This window comes from Oryctolagus cuniculus, chromosome 8 (assembly GCF_051225735.1).
Source record: "Oryctolagus cuniculus isolate XC-2025 breed Fujian yellow rabbit chromosome 8, ASM5122573v1, whole genome shotgun sequence".
Classification (NCBI taxonomy): domain Eukaryota; kingdom Metazoa; phylum Chordata; class Mammalia; order Lagomorpha; family Leporidae; genus Oryctolagus; species Oryctolagus cuniculus.
This window is the reverse complement of record NC_142874.1, coordinates 39,714,047-39,735,684: the sequence shown is the minus strand read 5'-3', so window position 1 is coordinate 39,735,684 and position 21,638 is coordinate 39,714,047. Positions and strand designations below refer to the sequence as shown.

Below are 21,638 nucleotides of genomic sequence, written 5' to 3'. Positions count from 1 at the left end.
TAAAATCAGAGAAGAAATCAACAGGATTGAATCCAAAAAAAATTACAAAAAATCAGCCAAACGAGGAGCTGGTTTTTTGAAAAAATAAACAAAATTGACACCCCATTGGCCCAACTAACTAAAAAAAGAAGAGAAAAGACCCAAATCAATAAAAGCAGAGATGAAAAAGGAAACGTAACAACAGACACCACAGAAATAAAAAGAATCATCAAAAATTACTACAAGGATTTATATGCCAGCAAACAGGGAAATCTATCAGAAATGGATAGATTCCTGGACACATGCAACCTACCTAAATTGAACCAGGAAGACATAGAAAACCTAAACAGACCCATAACTGAGACAGAAAATGAAACATTTAACAAAATGAAGATGCAACCAACAGAACTGGAGAAAAATATTTGCGAACTATGCAGCAGACAAAGGATTAATATCCATGATCTGTAAAAAGCTCAAGAAACTCAACAACAACAAAACAAACAATCCAGTTCAGAAATGGGCAAAGGATGTGAACAGGCATTTTTCAAAGGAGGAAATTCAAATGGCCAACACATGAAAAAAATGCTCAGGATAACTTACCATCAGGGAAATGCAAATAAAAACCACCGTGAGGTTTCACCCCACCCCAGTTAGAATGGCCATCATCCAAAATTCAAAAACCAATAAATGCTGATGAGGATCTGGGGGAAAAGATATGCTAATACACTGTTGGTGGGGATGTAAACTTGTACGACTATTATATATAAACACAGAATGGAGATCACTCAGAAATTTGAAAATAGATTTACCATATGACCCAGCCATTCCACTCTTGGGAATTTACCCAAATGAAATGAAATCAGCATATGAAAGAGTTATTTGTACCCCCATGTTTATTGCAGCTCAATTCACAATAGCTAAGGTTATGGAATCAACCTAGATGTCAATCAACCAACGACTGGATTCAAAAAATGTGGAATATATATACTATGGAATACTACTCAGCCATAAAAAAGGAATTAAATCCTGTCTTTCACAACAAAATGAATGCAACTGGAAGCTATTATGCTTAGTGAAATAAGCCAGTCCCATAAGGGCAAATATCATATGTTTTCTCTGATCCATAGTAGCTAATATAGAATACAAAAAATGTTTAGAAACAAAACAGACATCTTGATATCTGATTGTTATTTTACCCTTGTTTACAGTACTCCTGTGAACTGGTCTTTTTTGTGTTTCTACTTGTTGAATAAATGTGGTTAGTGGTACACTAAACCTGTGATTATAAAGTGGACTGAAATTATATTTTTGCAAAAAGTAAAAAAAAAAAAAACAGAAAGGAAGGAAGGAGGAGGACTGAAGAAGAGAAAGAGGGAGGGAGGGAAGTAGACTTATCTTAGAATTGTACCTACACAATACATGAAATCTGTTCTCTCTGTATTAATAAAAAATTTAAAAATTCACCTTCCAAAATTAGTAGCAACTTGAAAACGCAGGTGAGAATACCAGAACAGAAGCAGAAGCACATAAAGAAAATGAAAGTGACCGCCACAAAAGGGCATCTTTGACATTCAGAAGAAGGTTCCTAACATGAAACAGGGAAGCCGGATGCAAGCTCCACCAACTGAGCAATCAACGACGGGTGAGAGTGAGCGTCGTTAGAGCAGGGAGATTCTTCTGCAGCCAAGTAAGAGCGGATTGCACCCCAGAGTTTGCAGATCTCATTAAACCAGAAGGGCAAAGAAAGAATAACAATGGTAAAAGAGTATGCTTCATTAAACGTAAGTAATCTAGAATATAATAGGCTGCCCATGGATCATAAATAAGCAAGGGTAACATTTGTCTACACAGAACAGAAAGAGCTATTCATTGAACCCTGTAGAGTGACCCTGTGGACTTTGTTGAATATCTGCAGTCATCTGCCCCCAGCCAGATGGAAATGAGACATCATCACCTTCAGTCAGTAGCCGTTTCCAGTAGGAACGCCTTCCAGTTGCAATGAACACTCACTCCATAACTGATATGTATGAAATCCCGAAAGGCAGTCACAAGCTTAAGATCTATGTGATGTGCACACACATTTAATCACATGGAAAAATCAACATATTCCTGTCTGGGCACCATCCTGAGGCTCCTCTCTCACTTTCCTCTGCCTATTTGATCCAATCTTGCTTGAGCTTCCTATAGAAGATCCTAAGTATTAAGAGATATGTTTTAGTTCATTATGCTGTGGTTTCTTTGAGCTGTGAGTATTTCCTCTAAGCTGGGCACCATGCTGGATGTTGGCAGGATCTCTGTCTTCCAGAAGAAACCATTGAAATATTTTATAAGCTTTTGGGTGATGTCATTCATTATGCACAAAAATCTATTGTTTAAGAAAAGCATAGAAACAAAGAGGAAAAAGGGAAGAAGGGAAGGAGAGAGGAAGAGAGAAAGTGACTTTAAATGGCCCCAGAGCCTTAGTTACAGACTGATTAAAGAAAGCACATTATTGAAATGCGAGAGGGGCAATACTAAGGTACAAGTGACCATGGTTCACACTTGTCCCCTCTTTCTCCTTAGAGAATTGTGTCCGCTCTCAGAGAGACTATGGAAACAGAAAACATGGGAATGCCCTATTCCTGCAGCTTCCATCCTTACCTTCTCCCCTTTTAACTGCGAGTCCCTCTCTCTGAACCACATTATGATGGCCACATTATGAAGGCTTCGACCTGACCCTCTTGTATACTCAACTCAAGGTGCAGTAGAGTCTCCACAACTATTCAGTCACTTTCATGAATGCAGACGATCAGAGTAGACTTAGGTGATCCCTGGAGAGACTATTTTTAAACAAAGAAATAAATAGCTCACTGAGGCTGCACGGAAGCTCCAGTGCAGACCAGGAGTTCTCCCACTAACTCTGCATGACCTTGGTCAAGTCTTCCACCTTTGCTGAGCCTCACTTTCCTGTCCTGTATAAGCAGAAGTGTTGGTATAAATAATACACATCTTCTTTCTAGCCTTAGAACTGTTGGGGTCTGTGATCCTTCTTTTTTGAGGCTAAGTGATGTAAGTCTTCTGTTTCCCTGAGAAGTCTCACCATGGTTCTTCTGTTAGAACACCGATGGCTCGTGGACAGCGCTGCGGCTTAGCAGGCAAAGCCATTGCCTGCAGTGCTGGCATCCCATATGGGCGCCAGTTTCAGTCCCAGCTGCTCTACTTCTGATCCAGCTCTCTGCTATGTCCTGGGAAAGCAGCAGAAGATGGCTCAAGTGTTTGGGCCCTTGCATTCACATCAGGGACCAGGAAGAAGCTCCTGGTTCCTGGCTTTGGATCAGCCCAGCTCCTGCCAGTGTGGCCATTTTGGAAATGAACCAATGGATGGAAGATCTCTCTCTCTCTCTCTCTCTCTTTCTCTCTCTCTCTCTCCCTATCTCTCTGCCTTTCAAATAAATAAATCTCTTTAAAAAAAAAAAAAAACAGAATACAGATGGCTCTCTTGGGTAATACGAAGCAAGTCACAAATCAAAATGTATAATTCTGCTTGTGATCACAACATATTCTTTTTTAAAAATATTTATTTATTTATTTATTTATGTGAAAGAGAGAGAGCAAGATCATCCATCCACTAGTTCACTCCCCAAATGGCCTCAAAGGCAAACTGGGCTGATCCAAAGCCAAGACCCAGGAGCTTCTTCCTGGTCTCCCATGTGGGTATAGGGGTGCAAGCACTTGGGCCATCTCTGCTGCCTTCCCGGGCACATTAGCAGGGAGCTGGATCAGAAGTGGAGCAACCAGGACTCAAACCAGCACCCATATAGGATGACGGCAATGTGGGTGGTGACTTAACCTTCTATGCCACAGCATTGGCCCCATCACAAAACATTCTTAACTTTTTCCTAACTAAATCCTGCCTGGTTCATGAAGGCAGTTTAAGTGCTGCTTATTCAATACTTGTGAATGAATTATGTCCTAAGAAGAGGCTCTGAAAGACCCAGTGGGCTTTACTTCCCACACTGCACTTGACATTCAAACCGGCCCCATAGTGTAGAGGTTCTACAAGCACAGATTCCAGGGCCAGACAGCAAGGTCTTGGCAAGGTCTTTCACATCTCTGTGTCTCACATCTCCAACCATAACATGGAGACAACACTGCCAGTGAATCAATGCCAAGGGCTCACTACACATTCTCACAACATAAGCACTATCTAAGGACTTGCTGTTACTATTAGAAGCTACGTATAATTTTAAACTAAAATTCCCTACAGTAAAATGGACATACACATGAAACAAATCAATCCAGTTTAATAAGTGCCCAAACATAATTAAATGTTTGTTTCCTAGGGCTTGGGTTTCATTATACATGATTTTGGTTTTATAGAGAAAGAAGGACAAAGAGGGAAAGTAACTTTCTCAAGACCATGCAGCTGTCTTCATTTGCGTGCTCAGCAGATGAGTTACTCCATCTTTCTTCTTCAAGCTTCAGCTCGCTTACTTTCCACAAAGAAATATGGATTGCACTTCAAATGGCTTTGAAATCCTGCACAAATTGGTACGTGGAGACCCATCCTGAGTTTTTCATCTCTCTTTGCAGTGGAGATTATAATTTGGGAAGAAAAAGGGAAAAGTGAGCAGCTGGCTCTAAATGATGTAAAAATGAACAGCTTAGAATGTCTAGGCCTGGCTTATGCTGCCTAAATGCTGGGTCCCAAGGAGGCAAAGAGGAGAAAGTGCCCTCACCTGCACAAGAACATGATATCCAATGAAACTGACAACAAGGACTCATCCAAATGCCACCCCAGTACTAAATCCCATAATCAGAAACACTTTAAGACAGGAGGAAATAGAAAAGAGAATCAGGAATGCAACCTATTATCTGCACACATAAATTGAGTAACAAATTAAGGACACCCAAAATAACAACTTTTAAAAAATAAAGGAGGAGGGCAGAAAGAAAAAGTATAGTGTCAAAGCTTGTGACAGAAACAAGCATCAAAGTTTGTGACAGAATTATGACAAAAGAAAGTGTGAGGGCCAGCGCTGTGGCGCAGTGGGTTAAAGCCCTGGCCTGAAGCACCAGCATCCCATATGGGCGCTGGTTCTAGTCCTGGCTGCTCCTCTTCTGATCCAGCTCTCTGCTATGGCCTGGGATAGCAGTAGAAGATGGCCCAAGTCCTTGGACCCCTGCACCCACATGGGAGCTCTGGCCGTTGCAGCCATCTGTAGAGTGAACCAGTGGATGGAAGACCTCTCTCTGTGTCTCTACCTCTCTCTGTAACTCTGTCTTTTTTTTTTTTTTTTTTTTTTTTTACAGGCAGAGTGGACAGTGAGAGAGAGAGATGGAGAAAGGTATTCCTTTTGCCATAGGTTCACCCTCCAATGGCCGCCACAGCTGGTGTGCTGCGGCCAGCGCACCACGCTGATCCGAAGGCAGAAGCCAGGTGCTTCTCCTGGTCTCCCATGCGGGTGCAGGGCCCAAGCACTTGGGCCATCCTCCACTGCCTTCCTGGGCCACAGCAGAGAGCTGGCCTGGAAGAGGGGCAACCGGGACAGAATCCAGTGCCCCGACCGGGACTAGAACCCGGTGTGCCAGCGCCGCTAGGTGGAGGATTAGCCTATTGAGCCATGGCGCCGGCCACTCTGTCTTTCAAATAAATAAAATAAATCTTTAAAAAAAAAAAAAAAAAAGAAAGTGTTAAATGAATCAGAGCCAATACAAAATGGGCCAAGGGGAAGGACTCTATGCAAAGTGTTTTCCGGTGGAAGGATGTCAGAGTGTGGTTGGCCATTGGACCAGCTGCTCAAAATGTGTCTGTAGCTTCATGTGCCACCGCAGACCAGAGAGCATGGTCTTCAACACTGCTGATCCAAAAATACAACTGTTTTGTCAGCACATGCAAATTGATCAGACACTAATCACACGCTGAAAGAATTGGTGGCGAGCGCCAAGGATGATGTATGAGGAAAGACAAGGCTGGACGGCCCTAGAGGCTCAATTCTTCCAACTTTTGGTAGCTTAGCTAATCAAGTCATCAAATTGCTCTTCAAGTCCAAGTTAGCTCAGAGGACAGCCTGGTGATACCAGCTGCTGCGCCTCCCAGGCTGTCCCCCACTTCCTCCACAGGAGCTTATTACTGCAGAGTCAGAGGGGAGCATGTTCTCTGATCACAGGTCCCTATGCTTAAATGCCAATCTGGAACTGTTTGATACAGGCAGGTTTGTAGGTTGTGTCACACCATAAAATCAACCCACTACAGGTACCCCTTGATGTATAATGGGGGTCACTTCCCAATAAACCCATTGTAAGTTGAAAATATTATAAGCCAAAAAATCACTGAATCTACATAACTCATTGAACATCACAGCTTAGCAACACAGCACAGGCTAGTGTCAGCTGTTTCTCCTTGTGGTTATGGGGCTTACAGAGGACTATCACCGCCCAGCATGGAGAGAAAGAACTGGACCACATATCTCTGGTCTAGGAAAAGGCCAAAATTCAAACTTTGAAATACAGTTTCTACTGAATACGTATCAATTTTACCCTACTGTATAAGGCTGAAAAGCTTTTAAGTCAGACTATCCTAATTTGGAGACTGTCCATACTCCCTTTATCAAAAAAAAAAAAATCTTGCTACAAGAAAAAAATTAATGTCTGCTAAATTACACACTTAGGGACACAGTAGCTGACCTTCTCGTGCCATCACCTTATGTCCTCAAGGACTGGCAACAGTCATCCAATGGAGCACAGAGAGGGTCAGTGGGGAATGGAGTTCCTCTCCTGGAACACAACGCATCCACTCCAGCTGATCCCAACCTAAGTATCTCCATGTGACATACAGAGAGCTTGGTGCTTTCCGTGTATTCTGTTACTTGACTGCTCTGTTTTAAGTTTCCTCTCCACAATAAATCCATTTTACATTTGCACTGCACTACAGTGATGATGAATGTCTAAGTCCACTCTGCAAGACGATGTATTAATCTGGAATGATCAGTACCATCTTTCTAGTGACTGGACTATACAGCTCTTCCACTAGCACCTTGCAGCATTTTCCACATCACGGCACTGATAGAAAAGCAAATTGTTAAGACCCCCTAGAATGGAATAAGGTAGCTGCTTGTTCTTGGTCCCTAGCAGTCCCTCACCCTATACAGCACCCTAAAGACTAAAGAAATTGATGCCTCCTCAGCACATCTCCATCACGTCTGTGGCTCTCTGCTGTGTCCTGGTGCTATGCCCTCCAGAGCACCTGTCCCAGGCTAAATTGTCTTCCCATCCACCGAAACTCCCAGTACCTGGGAATGTAGCCATGTTTGGAGTTAGGCTCTTAAAGAGGGAACTGAATTAAAATGAGGCCATTAAGGCGGGGCCCTAATCCATCAAGTTGGGTGTCTTAACAGGAAGAGGGAAAGAGATCAGAGGTACAGGACACAGATGGACAAGTGTGTGAAACAGCAAGAGGGTAGCTGTTTGCAAGGCAAGGAGAAAGGACTCAGAAGGAACCAACCCTGCCTCTACCTTGACCTTGGACTTCCAACCTCCAGAACTGTGGGGAGGTAAATTTCTGCTGTGGAAGCCACCCAGCTGGTGCTATTTTGTCATAGCAGCCTAAGCAAATTACTACGGGGTTGCTTGATAAGGGTAGGAGACAGCTGAAGGAGTTAGGTCATCTTGGGAAGTAGTGTTCGAGGGAGCCCCCCACTCCCTGTGTGCATTCTATGAGAAGCTGGATGAATCCCTGTCGGGGACATTGTGCCAAGTGGAATAGTCCTCCAGCAACTCTTCTAACACTTAAGTTGCATAACTTCTCTACAAACCTGTCCACAGAACAGAATGATCACCTCCATCATCAAACATACTTGGGTTCTGCTATCTAGAAGTTCAAAGCAAAGCAAAAGCACATGGAAAGCTTTGCACCTGACTCCATCCAGCCCTGCCTTTGTTGAGCTCCTTAATTTCACAAGGATACGGTCTCTTACTGCTGCTGTCACCTTTTTCCCACTTCTTGGCCCTCAAAGGGCAGGTAGGATCTTAAAAAATGGGAGGGGAAAGAATGCCCCTCCCTTATCAGGATCACAGAGAGGTGAGATGTTCTCTGAACAACTGCAGTCATCACAAGAAAACGGTATCCAGAACCTTCCACCAGGCCCAAGTGTTAGCAGATCTGCTTCTATTCCAATTGGTTCTAAGGAGACATTCAGCTTTGGGAACCACAGTCTGCATTAAGTTAGGAACAACTCTAATCAATTCTGTCGAGAGAAAATAATAGCAAGGATAATGGCTGTGTCTAACCCATCATTTTCATTTTGGGCAACATATTCTAAAAGGAGTCTTCAGAGACTGTTGACACTATCTTTCCATTTCATTTTTCTTTTTTTTATTTTTATTTTTTGACAGGCAGAGTGGACAGTGAGAGAGACAGAGAGAAAGGTCTTCCTTTTCCGATGGTTCACCCTGCAATGGCCGCTGTGGCCGGCATGTTGCGGCCAGCACACTCCATTTCATTTTTCTATGAGCTTTTAGAACTAGCTGCATAGTTTCTGCTCCTCCAAATCATTGTACAAAAGCTGGTGCAGAGAGTATTCATTATATAAGGGTGTTCTTGCTCTTCTATCCCAGGCTTTCCATTAGTAAAGGTGCTGGTGAATAGTAAATGCCTCAAAATGTGAACAGCACTTTGACCTAAAAAGTTAACACAAATACTTAATGCCACTGAACTCCATACTGAACAAAAAAAAGGTTAAAATGGTAAATTTGGGGGCCGGTGTTGCAGTGTAGTGGTTAAGCCACCTCCTGCAGTGCCAGAATCTCATACAGGCAACTGTTTGAGTCCCAGCCACTCCAATTCCAATCCTGCTAATGTGCCTGGGAAAGCAGTGGGAGATGGCCCAAGTGCTTGGTCCCTTGTCACCTCCGTGGGAACCTAAATGAAGCTCCTGGCTGCAGCCTGGTCCTGCCCTGGCCATTGCAGCCATTTGGAGAATGAGCACACAGGTGGAAGATTCTCTCTCTCTTTCTCTCTCCTCTCCTCTCCTCTCCTCTTCTCTCCTTTCCTCTCTCCTCTCTCTCTCTGTCCCCTCTCTCTCCTTCTGTCTCTGTAACCCTGCCTTTCAAATAAATAAATCTTTAAAAATGGTAAATCTTATTATAAATGTTTTCTTACCACAATAGGCAAAGGTAACACAAAGTTTTAATTACCTTAGATAACATCCATAAGCATATATAGCTTGAGAGAGTAGGTAGCCAATTAGAGAACTGTGTTGGTCAGCATGGTGGGCTAGGGTAAGAATGGGAGGTTGAGAATTATATCATGTGTATGGAGACGGATGTAAATGTCTTTATTCTGAGATTGATAGTGAATCCGAAGCATCTGCAGGACACAGTTCACAGTGTCCTAGTGGATTTTACAGGGTTGTGCTCTTGCACTGTTTGAACCACTCTTCTCCAAGCACAATTTGTCTACTGTTTCTAATGGAGAAGGTCAAGGGCCAGGGTGGAGGGCCAGACTCCAGATGTTGTGGCTCAAACTGTCAGAACTAAATTCACTCTTTCCACTTGGATTGTTTCTCAACAATAGCACGTGACTGGAAAAGAGAATGGCTCCATTCCAGGGGGGGAAAAAAAACATTCTGTCTGTGTTTGCCTTAAGTGTGTGATTTTTATGTTTAGCCATCAAGTAGAGTAGTAACAAACTACATTAATTATGCACTTGCTGTATGCAAAGCATATCACTTAGTCTTGGGGCTGTGATGATACACTCCTGCCATCACCAGGCATAGGGTCTGGATGGGTGGACAGAACATGTTTCTAGTTAGCAATGGTTACCCTGAGGACATTACCAGTGATGATTCATTACAAGGGTTTTTCTTAGAGTGCCAAAACTCTTCCCCTCAGTTAATATTTCAACTACTTGTCATCTATTTTGTAATACAATTTTGAGTTAAAATCCAAATTCCAACAACAGTAACAACATTCTTTAAATAATTAGATCTATTTCTAATTTAGTGAGTCTGATTTTCTTTTGAATGCACAACAAAGTTTAAGTCAGATTTGTTTTCCTCTTCCTAGGATGATGGTGTGGACTTCATTTTTGGCCCTGTCCTCAAAAAGCTGAGTGGGACGCTAACTTTGCTAGTGACCCGGGTCTGTGTCCTAACACCTCATTACATGTACATGGCCCTTCCCAGAGGAAGTCTCTGTGTTGGACTTGGCTGCCATGATGCACTACTGACTACCTGGAGAAATAAAAATGATGAATAGCATTACATAATGCTCTTGCTGTACACGTCTTATAAGAGCTTAATGCTTTTAACCCTCACTACATGCTATTATTATCCCATTTTACTTACAAAGATACAGAGGCATGGACAGTTTAGGTAACCCATCCAGGATCTCACAGCTCAAAAGCAGGGAAGCCAGATCTGAACCCAGTCTGAGTTCCTACCATCAGCCTGTTCCATGTATCAGCTTGGGAGATGCTCATCTCTCCAAGCACCGAACACACATCCCAAATTAACTGCAGGATTTGCTTTGTGTGCTTCCAACCAGGCTGATGAAGAGATCTAAGAAAACTTCTGCCATCCTCATCACCCCAGCTCCCACAAGGAGACGCTGACGCTGCCCGCTGGGGAGTGCTGAGGGATGTCCTCCCTCTGTCTGCCTTTCCTGGCCCATGGAGCAAGAGCATCAAGATAGCAGGGAGGATTCCTTTATCTTCCTTCCCTGCATCTCCAGTCGATCAAATTTCCCAGCAATTTACAATTCTGGACATATTTTCATAACCAGATCACCTCAAAAGGCAAAAAAAAAAAAATGAAATCTAACCCATGATGGCCAAAAATGCATATTGTACAAATAAATCATAAATGTGTATTCCTAGTTATAGCTGCAACACATTCCAGTTTGCTCAAGAATTTTATTTGATTGAGAGAAATTAACTCAGAAAATACTTTTCTTTCTTAAAAAATGCTTTGATCGCTTGGGTTAGAGTTTTATGCAAAACACTCTCTTGCTCAGATATGTAATGTGTATAAGCTTTTAAAGCATTATTGCCTATGATGTGTCTTGCAAGTAAAGCTTATATTTCCCAAAGGCGTCTCTATGGGAAACTCCTATAGGAGTGAATTAAAATTTCCACTTAGAAGTGTAGAACTTCTGTAGGATCAGCATCTTAGACGTCTAAGTTCTAGGTGATGGCTTATATTTCTCTAGCCCTCTTCATAGAAGCCTGTTTTCATTTCTTCATATTACTTGATGGTGCCAAATACAAATGCAGGGGAACTGAATCATAACCTACAGATTCTACCATGACACAATTCAAAGCATAACCACAGAGAAAAGTTGACGTAATACTTTCCAGTTGTCAATGTTTTCTCTAGTCCAACTTTAAAGCACATCAACCTATAAATTTTGTCAGAATTATTGATCAACAATTACTTACTCATTACTTCTGAGTTATAAATCAACAATAATTTCTTCAGCGTTATTTAAAGCAATAAAGTATGCTCATAAAAGGATATTTCAGAAAGTTCATGGATAATGGATTTAAAATATCAGTTTATTTGAGGGCAAAAAAGTTTTTGAAATCCATGCATAATTTTCTCACATTATGCATTTCCCTCCATGTGTATGGATTTCAAAATTTTTTGAAATTTTTTGTTCCATTTTCCGTGAACTTTCTGAAGTCCCTCGTATACGTGGTGGCCATTGCATTCAGATCCTGTCCACTTAGAGCCAGAAGGCAGAACCGCATGTTCTGCTCCTCTGAGGTTCCAGGATTTGGTCAGTGGATTCAGGAGTGAAAGGGACATGTGTCACCTCCAAACAGAAGTATTCAGCGATTCTGGTGAACATCTTGTTCAGCAGACAACAACTTGTTATGGAAATGCCAGAATATAAAGCATCTATGAATGCTGAACTGGGAAAACAGCTGCCCCAGGAAGCCCCTGGCCTTTACATTACTGAGGGACAGTCTAACGCAACCTTTTCATGAGTGAGAGACAAACTTCTGTTGTTGGGTGGTGGCTGTCAGAGCAGTGTAACCTCACCCATCCTAGTTTACATGGTGTTGTATGTGATTCATGATTTGAGCCATATGTGCCATTCTCAAGTAAACCAGTCAACTCAGTCTGTCATTGGCCAAACATCATTTCAACCCTGCCATCTTAAAAATGAGTACCTATGTGGGCCGGCATTGTGGTGTAGTTGATAAAGCCACCGCCTGCAGTGCCAGCATCCCATATGGGCGCCGGTTCAAGTCCAGGCTGCTCCACTTCCCATCCAGCTCTCTGCTATGGACTGGGGAAACAGTGGAAGATGGCCCAAGTCCTTGGGCCCCTGCACCCACATGGGAGACCCAGAAGAAGCTCTTAACTCCTGGTTTTGGATTGGTACAGCTCCGGCCATTGTGGCCATCTGGGGAGTGAACCAGCAGATGGAAGACCTCTCTCTCTCTCTCTCTCCTCTCTCTCTCTCTGCCTCTACTTCTTTCTTTGTGTAACTCAGACTTTAAAATAAATAAATAAATCTTTAAAAACAATGAGTACTAATGTGTGGTTACGGGGAGAATTGGGAAAAACAATTTCCATAAAATAATGTAGTCTTTTTTTCTAATTTTTAAAGTTTGCATTAGTATATAATACCTTGTATTTTTATGGGGTGCAGTGCAGTATTTCAATATGTCTACACAGCATAAACTGATCGGACCAGACAAGTAACCTTTCCATTTCCTTCCTCATAAACGGTAGTGGCCCCCTTGTTCTGCAGAACACCAAAACCTGTTACCTTCTTCTGACTGCACTTCAGAGTCCGTTATCCAATCCCCCACTCCCCCCTCCCCTCCCTTTCTGGACTCCGGTAATCACTGGTTTAAACGCAGATTGATGGTGTGTGTACATATGCATATTTAACTTCCATATATGAGAGGAAGCATGCAGTATTTTTCGCTCTGTGTCTGGCTTATTTCACTTGACATAATGATCTCCACTTCCACCCATTTTACTGCAAATGTCAGGATTTCATTATTTTTTATGGTGGAATAATATTCCATTATGAGTTACATCACATTTTCTTTATTCATTCATCCACTGATGGACTCCTAAGTTGATCCCATGTCTTGGCTATTGTGAATTTCCTTTACTGCTATTGTTATTTTTTTTTAATTTGTTTATTTGCTAGAAAGAGCAACAGAGAAAGTGAAAGAAAGAAAGAGAGAGAGAGAGAGAAAGAGAGAGAAAAGAAAGAATGAAAAGAAAGAAAGAAAGAAAGAAATATAGATATCAATCTTCCATCTACTGCTTCACTCCCCCAGTGGCCACAAAGCCAGATCTGGACCAAGCCAAACCCAGAAGCCAGGAACTCCATCCCAGTCTGCCACATGGGTGGTGGGAACACAAGTACTTGATCCATCTTCTGCTGCTTTCCCAGGCACATTATTAGGGAGCAGAACAGCCAGCACTTGACCCGGTGCTCTGATATGGGATGCTGGCATTGCAAGCAGCGGCTTAACCCACAACAGTGCCACAACACTGGCCGGCCCACTTAACTTCCATCAAGGAAAGTAATGGCACACATCTTAATATTCAATGTTGAATTGGAACATCCTTGCCCGTAAAGGACAGATCATTCACCTATCTTATAAATCAAAAACCTAGAAATTATCTTAGCTAAATTAATGCTGAGAGTAGAATACAGCTAGACACAATATATAAACCATTCACAGCTATTTCACACCAGTGGGGTGGTGGACACATATTCTGTGAACAAAAGGAGCACCATTCACATGAATATCTTGGATATACCCTGACACTGTCCCTTTCCAAATCTACCCTCACCGGAGTGAACACATTCTTCTCCCAGACCACACAAATTCAGATTCAGACTGACTCCACCTTCCCTGCCACTTGCCCTCGTGGGAGGCAGGATTGTGTCTTCCAAGTGTGTTCACCAGGAACCAGCAAGTTCTGATCCTGCACATTCTTCCCTTCACAGAGGGATACTTGAAAGACATGAATGGGCACAATGGTGCAGAACGCGGAGAGCCAGCCCTTCTCAAATGCTAACCACATCATTTTTGAGGTTAAGAGAAAAAGCTTGATTGGCTCTTGCTTTTTTATTGCAAATCTAAAATTCCTCTTTTCAGCCAAATTGATATGAGAAATACCATATTGAGAAATACAAGAAAAACAGTTTCTGAGTTCTGACCAACCTGCCCAAATGCCAGAAGACATTACAATCACATTTCTGTAGTGGGAGAAATCTATACAGTGGGTGCTGACCCAGATTACAATCAGGGTACACGTGGCCAGCCTCTGCAAGAACAGTACCACTTGCGAGCTGGTAAGAAGCTAGAGAGGAACCAACCATGCAGGACCACGATATCCCGAAACTGTACATGATTTGAATAGGACCTGCAAACTACCTGTAGTATTGTGCCACAGATCTCCATTATGACAAGGGGAAAATCGTGTTGAATGGTGTCTGTCTGTCATTCAATTGCATCTTTATAAAGCTTTATGTGTGCTCACTCTTTCTTGAGTGAAAAGAATGCAACTATGTGTAGATCTTGGCAGTGACATTAATGCTAAGGCCACTGCCTGCTTCATAACGTTCTGTGCTGTCTTATTTTTTTCTCTTTGGCATAGAATCAGCATTACTTTTACAAAGAAAAGAGAAGCATCTTGGTGGCAGAGGGTACAAAGTGTAAGTGAAAAAGTTGCCTGTTGATTTGATTTAATTTTCAATTCATCCCTGCTGGTCTCTTAACTGTTGGCTATTGACTTGGGAAATGCAATCCTTTAGGATGCATCACTTGTTTGGTGGGTCAGGAGTTTTCAATATACTTATTACAAGGTAGGGTTTTCAAGACATTGAATATTCTTCTCTGAAAGTAAATGTATGTAAACGGGGAAGAGTATAAGCTCCCTCTGTTAGTTTCAGCTGGCCCTATGCGACAGCAAAAACAGATCACTCAGGACCTTTGACAAGCTTTCTCTGCTTCCTGATGACGCCTACAATAGTTCAAAAAGCAGCTAAGGTTCTCAGACATGATCAGCAGATGGATCGTTAATAAGCCTCTGCTTTGTTCCTTCGTTAGCAAGCAACACCTGTTTCCTTCTCTGAAGGTATTTAGATCCTTTATGGTGGGCCTTAACCAAAAGGCTAACTACCCTTCACCCTTTATACCAGTGCAATGGGGAAAAATTATTCATCCTCAGAAATATGAGAAAACGTTTGTGGGAAATAGAATTTAAAAAATAAGCTTATTTTAGTGTAGAAAATTTTGGAATCCATGCATAGTTTTTTCCACAATACACATTTTCCATGAACTTTCTGAAGACCTCCTAGCACTAGTCATCTCCATTCTCCAGCTAAATGCAGAGAAGCAGAAATTTTACTTCTACCTGAAGAAATACTAAGCCATAAATCCCTAAAGGGATTTGAGTACTACCTCAGTAGACATGGTAGCGGCCCATCATCTTCTGCGTGGAAGAATGGAATTAAGCCCCCAGGGGACTTGAAGAAGTCTTTCTTTCCATGGCTACAGAGCAACGCGAGGCAGAGTTTGTGTCCTGCCGGTGGAGACAGAGTGACAGCGCATAGAACTCGCCCCTGTTAGGAAACTGGCGCAGTTGTAGCCAGGTGGCCGAATGGCCCAGCTACCTGAGCCAGGCTCCACCCCCACCCTAATGGGATTCGCTGCTCCTGCTTCCCTGCCCGCCCTCAGGCAAAGTTTTAAAAGGGCCTGTTCCTGAACACGTGCTCTCTCTTGGCCCCTTCTCTACTGCTCTCTCTCGGTTCCTCTCTCTAGCCTCCTCCTCTGGGCTCTTGGCTCTGCTCTCCTCTCTCCTCTTCTCTGCTCTATCTTCTCTCCTTGCTAGCTCCTCTCCTCTCTGTTTCTCTCTTATATTCTCTTTCTCTCTTTTTCCTTCGCTGCTCCTTCACTCCGGTCTGTAGGGTGTTCCCCAATAAACCCTTTCCCTTACTCCAGTGTCCGGTGTGCTTTGCGACGGCTAACATTAAGATATAACAGCCCCAGTGGCTACTTGTCAAATCTTTTCCATACTTGGGGAATACTGCAGAGAAAAATGCAAAAAATTCCCCAAAAAATTCGAAGGGAAAGAAGCCTTGTTGCAAAGCTCAGTGCAAGCAAGATTGACATGTCTTGTCTCCTCCAGCTTTCCATCCCCTGCCCTGCCCCCCGGGCTACTTCCTCTGAATGAACAACAACTAGCCTACCCAGTGGGTGTCCACTTACACCAAACAGAAGGGAGGCAATGATGTGCTTTCAGGATCCATTCCGGAGAGCGGAGACTAGGGAAACCTCAGGTAATCCTGCTCATCGTGGCTCGAATCCAGAAGAATCTGGATGCAGAAAGGGTATCTGAAGTACTACAAATAATAACACATTAACCGTGCTCATAAAACACGCTATTCTGCCTCGTTTTCTTCCAAGGCAGAACTTGCCATGAATTTCTTCAACTAATTAAGGTTTCAAAAGAAACTAGGGGAAAACAGAAAAAAAAGAAAAAAAAAGCCAAGAGCATCATCAGACACTTCACACACTGGCCATGGACCAGAAACCCAATTTAACATTTGGAAATGTTATTTCTCTGTAATATTTCATTCCCCTAATGCACCACTGGAGCATTAAAAATTATTAAGAAATGTTAGGCTCACGAATGAAACTTTGTTAATGGTTAATGTCAGTGAATTCAGATGGCTGAATCTACATATGATGGAAACTGTAGTTGAAATTACACTCTTAGCCCTAAATCAACCAAAAACAAATGCCCTCCTAATTGGTTGATCTAATTGTTTCTGTGAATTTCGTGACTTACTGAAGTTGAGTGTGACATAAAAAGATGAATCTGGTCAACGAATTTGACAAATGTCTTAGTTTGGGCAGCAAAAAAAATCCACGGTAATAGAAAAAAGCCCAGGCAGACGGTCACACCCAGAATCCGGCCAAGTGTCCCTAAGAGTTATTTCGCTGACAACAACAAAGGGTTTTTTGTTGTGAGATTCGACTCTGGAAAGATCGGACATGTCTGACGAACTGGGGTTTCATGTGCTGCCTTAGAGCCAGCAGGCTTTATTGTACTGAGTGTGCACTTATCTGATGGCATGAAACTCCAGCTTAGCCAGTGACCCCTGCTGTTCACAGCAGACAATGGAGGGGAGAACTCTCCTCCCGGAGCCACTGCGGCCAGAGGATCGCCTTTGGTGTTTGCTGTTTCCATTCAGCAATTAGGAGATACTTCAAGAGTCTCATCAGCAGTTGCAACACGTCAGTGAGCCATAAACTACGGGGGACCCCCAGAAAGAGACAGGGAAAGTTGAGAAGAGGCAGAGGCAAAGAATCCGTAAAATATGTCTGTAATTAAGAGTGCAAAAGAGACGGTTGACACAAATTTCAAGGAATTACTACGGTCCAGCAAATTCGAGACCTTCTGTTGTAAATAAAACCAAGAGGATGCCGAGGGGGTGGGGAGGGCGGGAGCGTGGCTTCGCCTGCCTCCCCCCAGGGCACTGGCGCTCACTCGCCCCCCGCCCCGGAGTTCTGTGTTTTGTTTTTGTTTTGCTTTGCTTTGCTTTGTAAGCAGAAGCAGCCCGGGACGGGACGTAAATAAGACATGCCATGCCCTGTCCTCCCTCCCTTTTCGCAAAGTGTCCGGGGTGTTTTCTCATTGAAGAAACAGCAGGAAACGGAGCCCGGTCTCCCCCAGGGCACCAGCCCCGCACAGCGCCCCGCAGTCGGGCGCCGCGCCAGCTGCAACCTTGGCGTGATTGCTTATCTCATTCGGAGCTGTCTTCAGACTTTCTCTGCGGAGCTCCACGAGTGTCCACTCGGGGCCTTCCGGCCCTTGTTAACGAGCAAGTATACTAGGGGACAAAGAGGCCTCGGGAACTCGAGGGGTTCACGCCGGCTTTGAATCCGCCATTCACACATCTCACGCAGACCCAGGCCGTGCCGGCTTCCCGGCCCCCGCCCCGCACAACTCCCCACCCCCGCCGCAGGCGCCCCGGTGGGGACGGAGTCCGCGGGCAAGGACCCCGAAGCCAGCGACTGCTTAGCCGCCGGAACTCGCCCTGAAGACCACAGTCCACGTCTGTGCCGCCCTTCCTGGCGATAAGGGGACATGGCCGAGGCGGGGACAGCGGGGCCTCCCTGGTCAGACCTGGAGCTCGCCAGACCCGTGAAATCCGAAATAAGGAGATTTGCGCAAGGGCCCCCGGTGGGAGTTGCCCAACGGCTCGCCCTCGAATTAGGAAAAGGACAGGCTTAGGTTCACAGGTGCTGGCGCCGGTCCCGGTCCCGCAGATGCCCGTGCGAAGCGCCAGGACCTGCGGCGAGGCATGGCTGTCGGAGCGCCCGCACCTGTGCGGCCCGCGTGGGCGCGGGCAGCTGCCCCTGCCCCGCGGTGCACTCCTCGCTGGGGTCCGGGCGGAAGGAGGGCTACCCCACTCCCCTCGCGCCCACCGAGTTTGCCACCCTTAAGGGACTTTTCTCTGGTTTGAGAAATGGCGCCCCCGGATGGCTGCCGCTCATCCCTCGGAAAAGTACCCGAGCTGGCCCCGGTGGGAGCTGGCAAGGCCTGGCGCTCAGGGCCAGGAGCAGGAGGAAGGGGAGGAGGAAGAGGTCTCCTCCCCGCCCGCCCCCCTCCCCGCTGGCCTTCGCATGGACCACACTGAAGCGACCGCGCGCACAGAGATGCCCGACCGCTCCCGGCGTGTTCTTGCGCCGAGATGCGCTCGCCGCCCGCCGCCCGCCGCGCTGCCACTGGACTGCGTGACCCGACTCCAAGTACTTAACGCCCCTTGTCCCTTTCCCTGTGAGTCTTTAGGTGCAAACGGGTAATAATCACTCGAGGCGTGGCCCTCGGGCAGGCAGGCAACGCAGCCTCAGCAGCCACGCGGGTTGCCCCTCCCGGGGGTACCTGCACAAGCCTTGGCTCTGGGGTAGGGGGTGCGCCCCCAGGAGGTCGTGCGTTTTGGTAAGGGGCTTGGGAATCCGAGCGAGCTTTTCAGGTTAACCGAAGGGCAGGTCGGAGGCGTGGACATTACAAGGCTAAGAAGCCTGGCTCCGAATCGAGGAGTGCTCGCGCCACACAGGCAGTGTTCAATTATGGGAACGAATAAACAAGCGTGGGACCCCTACGGCCCCAACCCAACCCCCTTCTCTCCTGGCTTCCTTTGACCTCCCAATTCACAGATGCGAAAAAACGCAGGGGTGCGGCGGCTCCTGAGGCGACCCCCAAACACTGCAGAGCCTCTGAGAGGAGAGTGAGGGTCCTTCCCGCCCAGGAACGTGTCGCCAGCACCAGTTTAACCCAGCAGCCCATGGTGCTGGGGCGATTGGGGGAGACGGGGGCCCTAACCACAGTGGACCAAGTCTGCAACACGGTGTCCTTCAGCCTTGGGGGGAGGATTTGGGGAGAAGGGGTACCCACCAGATCAAGAGATGCTTCGGCGCCTCCTCCCGCCCCTATGCCAGGCTCGGTAACTGAGCCCAAGTGCGGTGGACACCCAGCACCTCTTACCCTGGATTTAGATGGATATGGCTTCCGTTGCTAAAATGGGCAGGTGCAGCCTGGGTTGTGGCATAGGGGGTTAAGCCACCCGCAGCACAGGATGCCGGTTCATGTTGGGCTGCTCCCCTTCCGATCCAGTTCCCTGCTAATGTGCCTGGGAAAGCAGCAGAGGATGGCCCAAATCTTGGGCCCCTGCACCCATATAGGAGACCCAGAAGAAGCTCCTGGCTCCTGGCTCCCACCAGGCCCAGCCTTGGCTGTTGCAGCCATCTGGGGAGTGAACCAGCAGATGGAAGCTCTCTCTCCGTGTGTGTGTGTCTCTCTGTGTCTCTCCTCTCTATATAACTCTACCTTTCAAATAAATAAATATTTTTAAAAATAAATAAAATGGGCAGATACTACATGGGGGACAGATAAACAAAACAAAGGTCCCCGCCGGTTTGATAAACTGCCAGGGTCCGAGGAAGCCTGTGGCCCACAGGCCAAGGCCAACAGCGAGTGGCGACGAGCGGGTTTAGAAGACGCCGCCACGCGACCGCTCCCGGTGTGCGCACGTGTCTGCAGCGTTTTAGCAGGGGCCATTTGGAGACCCGGCCGCGAAGGCGCGGGGCGCGGGGAAAGGCGCTTTTCGCCCTGGCCCTCGGCCCTGCGGGAACTGTGCGCCTGCTCCCCAGCGGCTGGTGCGCTCCACGGCCGCGACTGAACCCAAGCACGCGCCTGGCGGGTCGTGGCCAGCCGCGAAGGGAAAGGATGTGCGACCCTGGGCGAAAAAGGAAGAGGCAGTCGGTGCGACTGGGGGGTGAACCCAGGTGACACCGGCGTGGCAGCGGCCCCGACGGGCTCTGCAGGCTGAGCATCACCCAGGCGGGCCGGAGCGGGACGCCGCGCAGGGCCGGGACCCGGACTCCAACAAGGCTCTCGGCGCCCCCTGGCGAGCAGCAGGACCGCACGCGCTCCCCAAACAATGCCCCCTGGCCGCGCGGGCTCCCCGGCAGCTCCCGAGGTGTTTGGGCACCGGGTGGCTCAGACCTTGTGTCCTTAGCACGGGTATCTTTGGGGCGGAGGCGACCCCCGGGGAGGGCGTTGTGATTGGGGGCAGCGGAAACGACCGACCCCGAATCTCAACCCCGGCCGTAAGTCCTAGCATGTCTCTGAGCTCGGGCTCCGATCTCAGCTGTTTGGCTCGAGGGGCTGGCGTTGCCTTGGGGGTTTGTTTGTGTTTGGGGGGTGACTAGTTAGAGACGAAAAGGCCCAAGGTCAGGTCTGAGGGAAGGGCGCCCCTTGGCGGCCGCCCCGGCCCTTCGCGGGCACAATACGCGCGCGCGTCCAGGAAAGGAAGATGGAAGCTGCGCTTTTCGGCACCCACCTCCTTGGCGCTCACACGGTGCGCGCCCCCCGCCCCGATGGCGCTCTTCCCCGCGTGCTCGAGGCCACGCAGGGGGTAAGAAGTCACGCCGAGGGGGCCTCCTTTCCAGCTCGTTAACCCCCTGGTCTAAGCCGCGGGACCACAAAGCGCGCGGGTGACTAGGGGGACGGGGGCGGGGGGGTGCGCCGAGGCCAATGCGTCTTCCGGAAGGAGGGACTTAGGGAAGCCGCGCTTTGAGCCTGGGTGGGGGGAGCTCTTCCGAGGCCGGGAAGTCCTCACAATGCGGCCACCTTACATGTGAAAGAGCTGCACCCTTCGGGGATTAGCTCGGCCTCTGCATCTCCTGCCCCAAGCGGAACTTGGGGCGACCTAGGGGAAGGAGCTTCCCCACCCCCACCCCCGCCGCTACCCTCACCACCCTCGCAGCACACGCTCCCCTTCCCCCTGCTGGCACCCTATGCCCGATTTGCAGCCGTGAACTTACTCTTTGTAGTCCTCAAAGACACGAGAGCCGCAGCTCCAGAGAGCAGGGGCCGGCCTGTGAGCTTAGTCCCGCACCCCGGCGCCCAGTGGGGCGCTCCCGGTACCTACGGGACGGGGGAGCCAAAGCTGCCGAGGGAGGCCACGCCTGGCCCCCGTCGAGCTCTGGGCAGCGCTCCCTTTCTGTCCCTGCTCCATCCCAGCCTGGCACGTGTTCTCCCGGTGTCTTGCGCCGGCCACCCGCCGTCCCAAACATTGCCGGGGGCCACCATCGGGCTCTGGCGAGCGCGCGGGTGTCGGCGCCC

At 47.0% G+C, this 21,638-nt stretch overlaps 1 protein-coding gene across 9 annotated transcripts in view; it reads right to left on the bottom strand.

Moving 5' to 3' along the window:
- The window catches only part of LOC127483248 (uncharacterized), a 99,074-nt gene extending 83,095 nt beyond the window's left edge, over positions 1-15,979 (bottom strand). For 3 of the 9 annotated variants that reach the window (XR_016211852.1, XR_016211850.1, XR_016211849.1), the window contains exon 1: positions 15,404-15,975. Coding sequence is in view for 2 of the 9 variants with exons in the window: in XM_089302308.1 (XP_089158434.1) it covers positions 15,404-15,415 (12 nt within the window). In the remaining 7 variants the exon portion in view is untranslated. Of the gene's footprint in view, positions 1-15,403 lie in introns of all 9 variants that reach the window. The other 6 variants (XR_016211848.1, XM_089302308.1, XR_016211851.1 and 3 more) reach the window with 4 other exon arrangements.
- Positions 15,980-21,638: the final 5,659 nt, after the last annotated feature.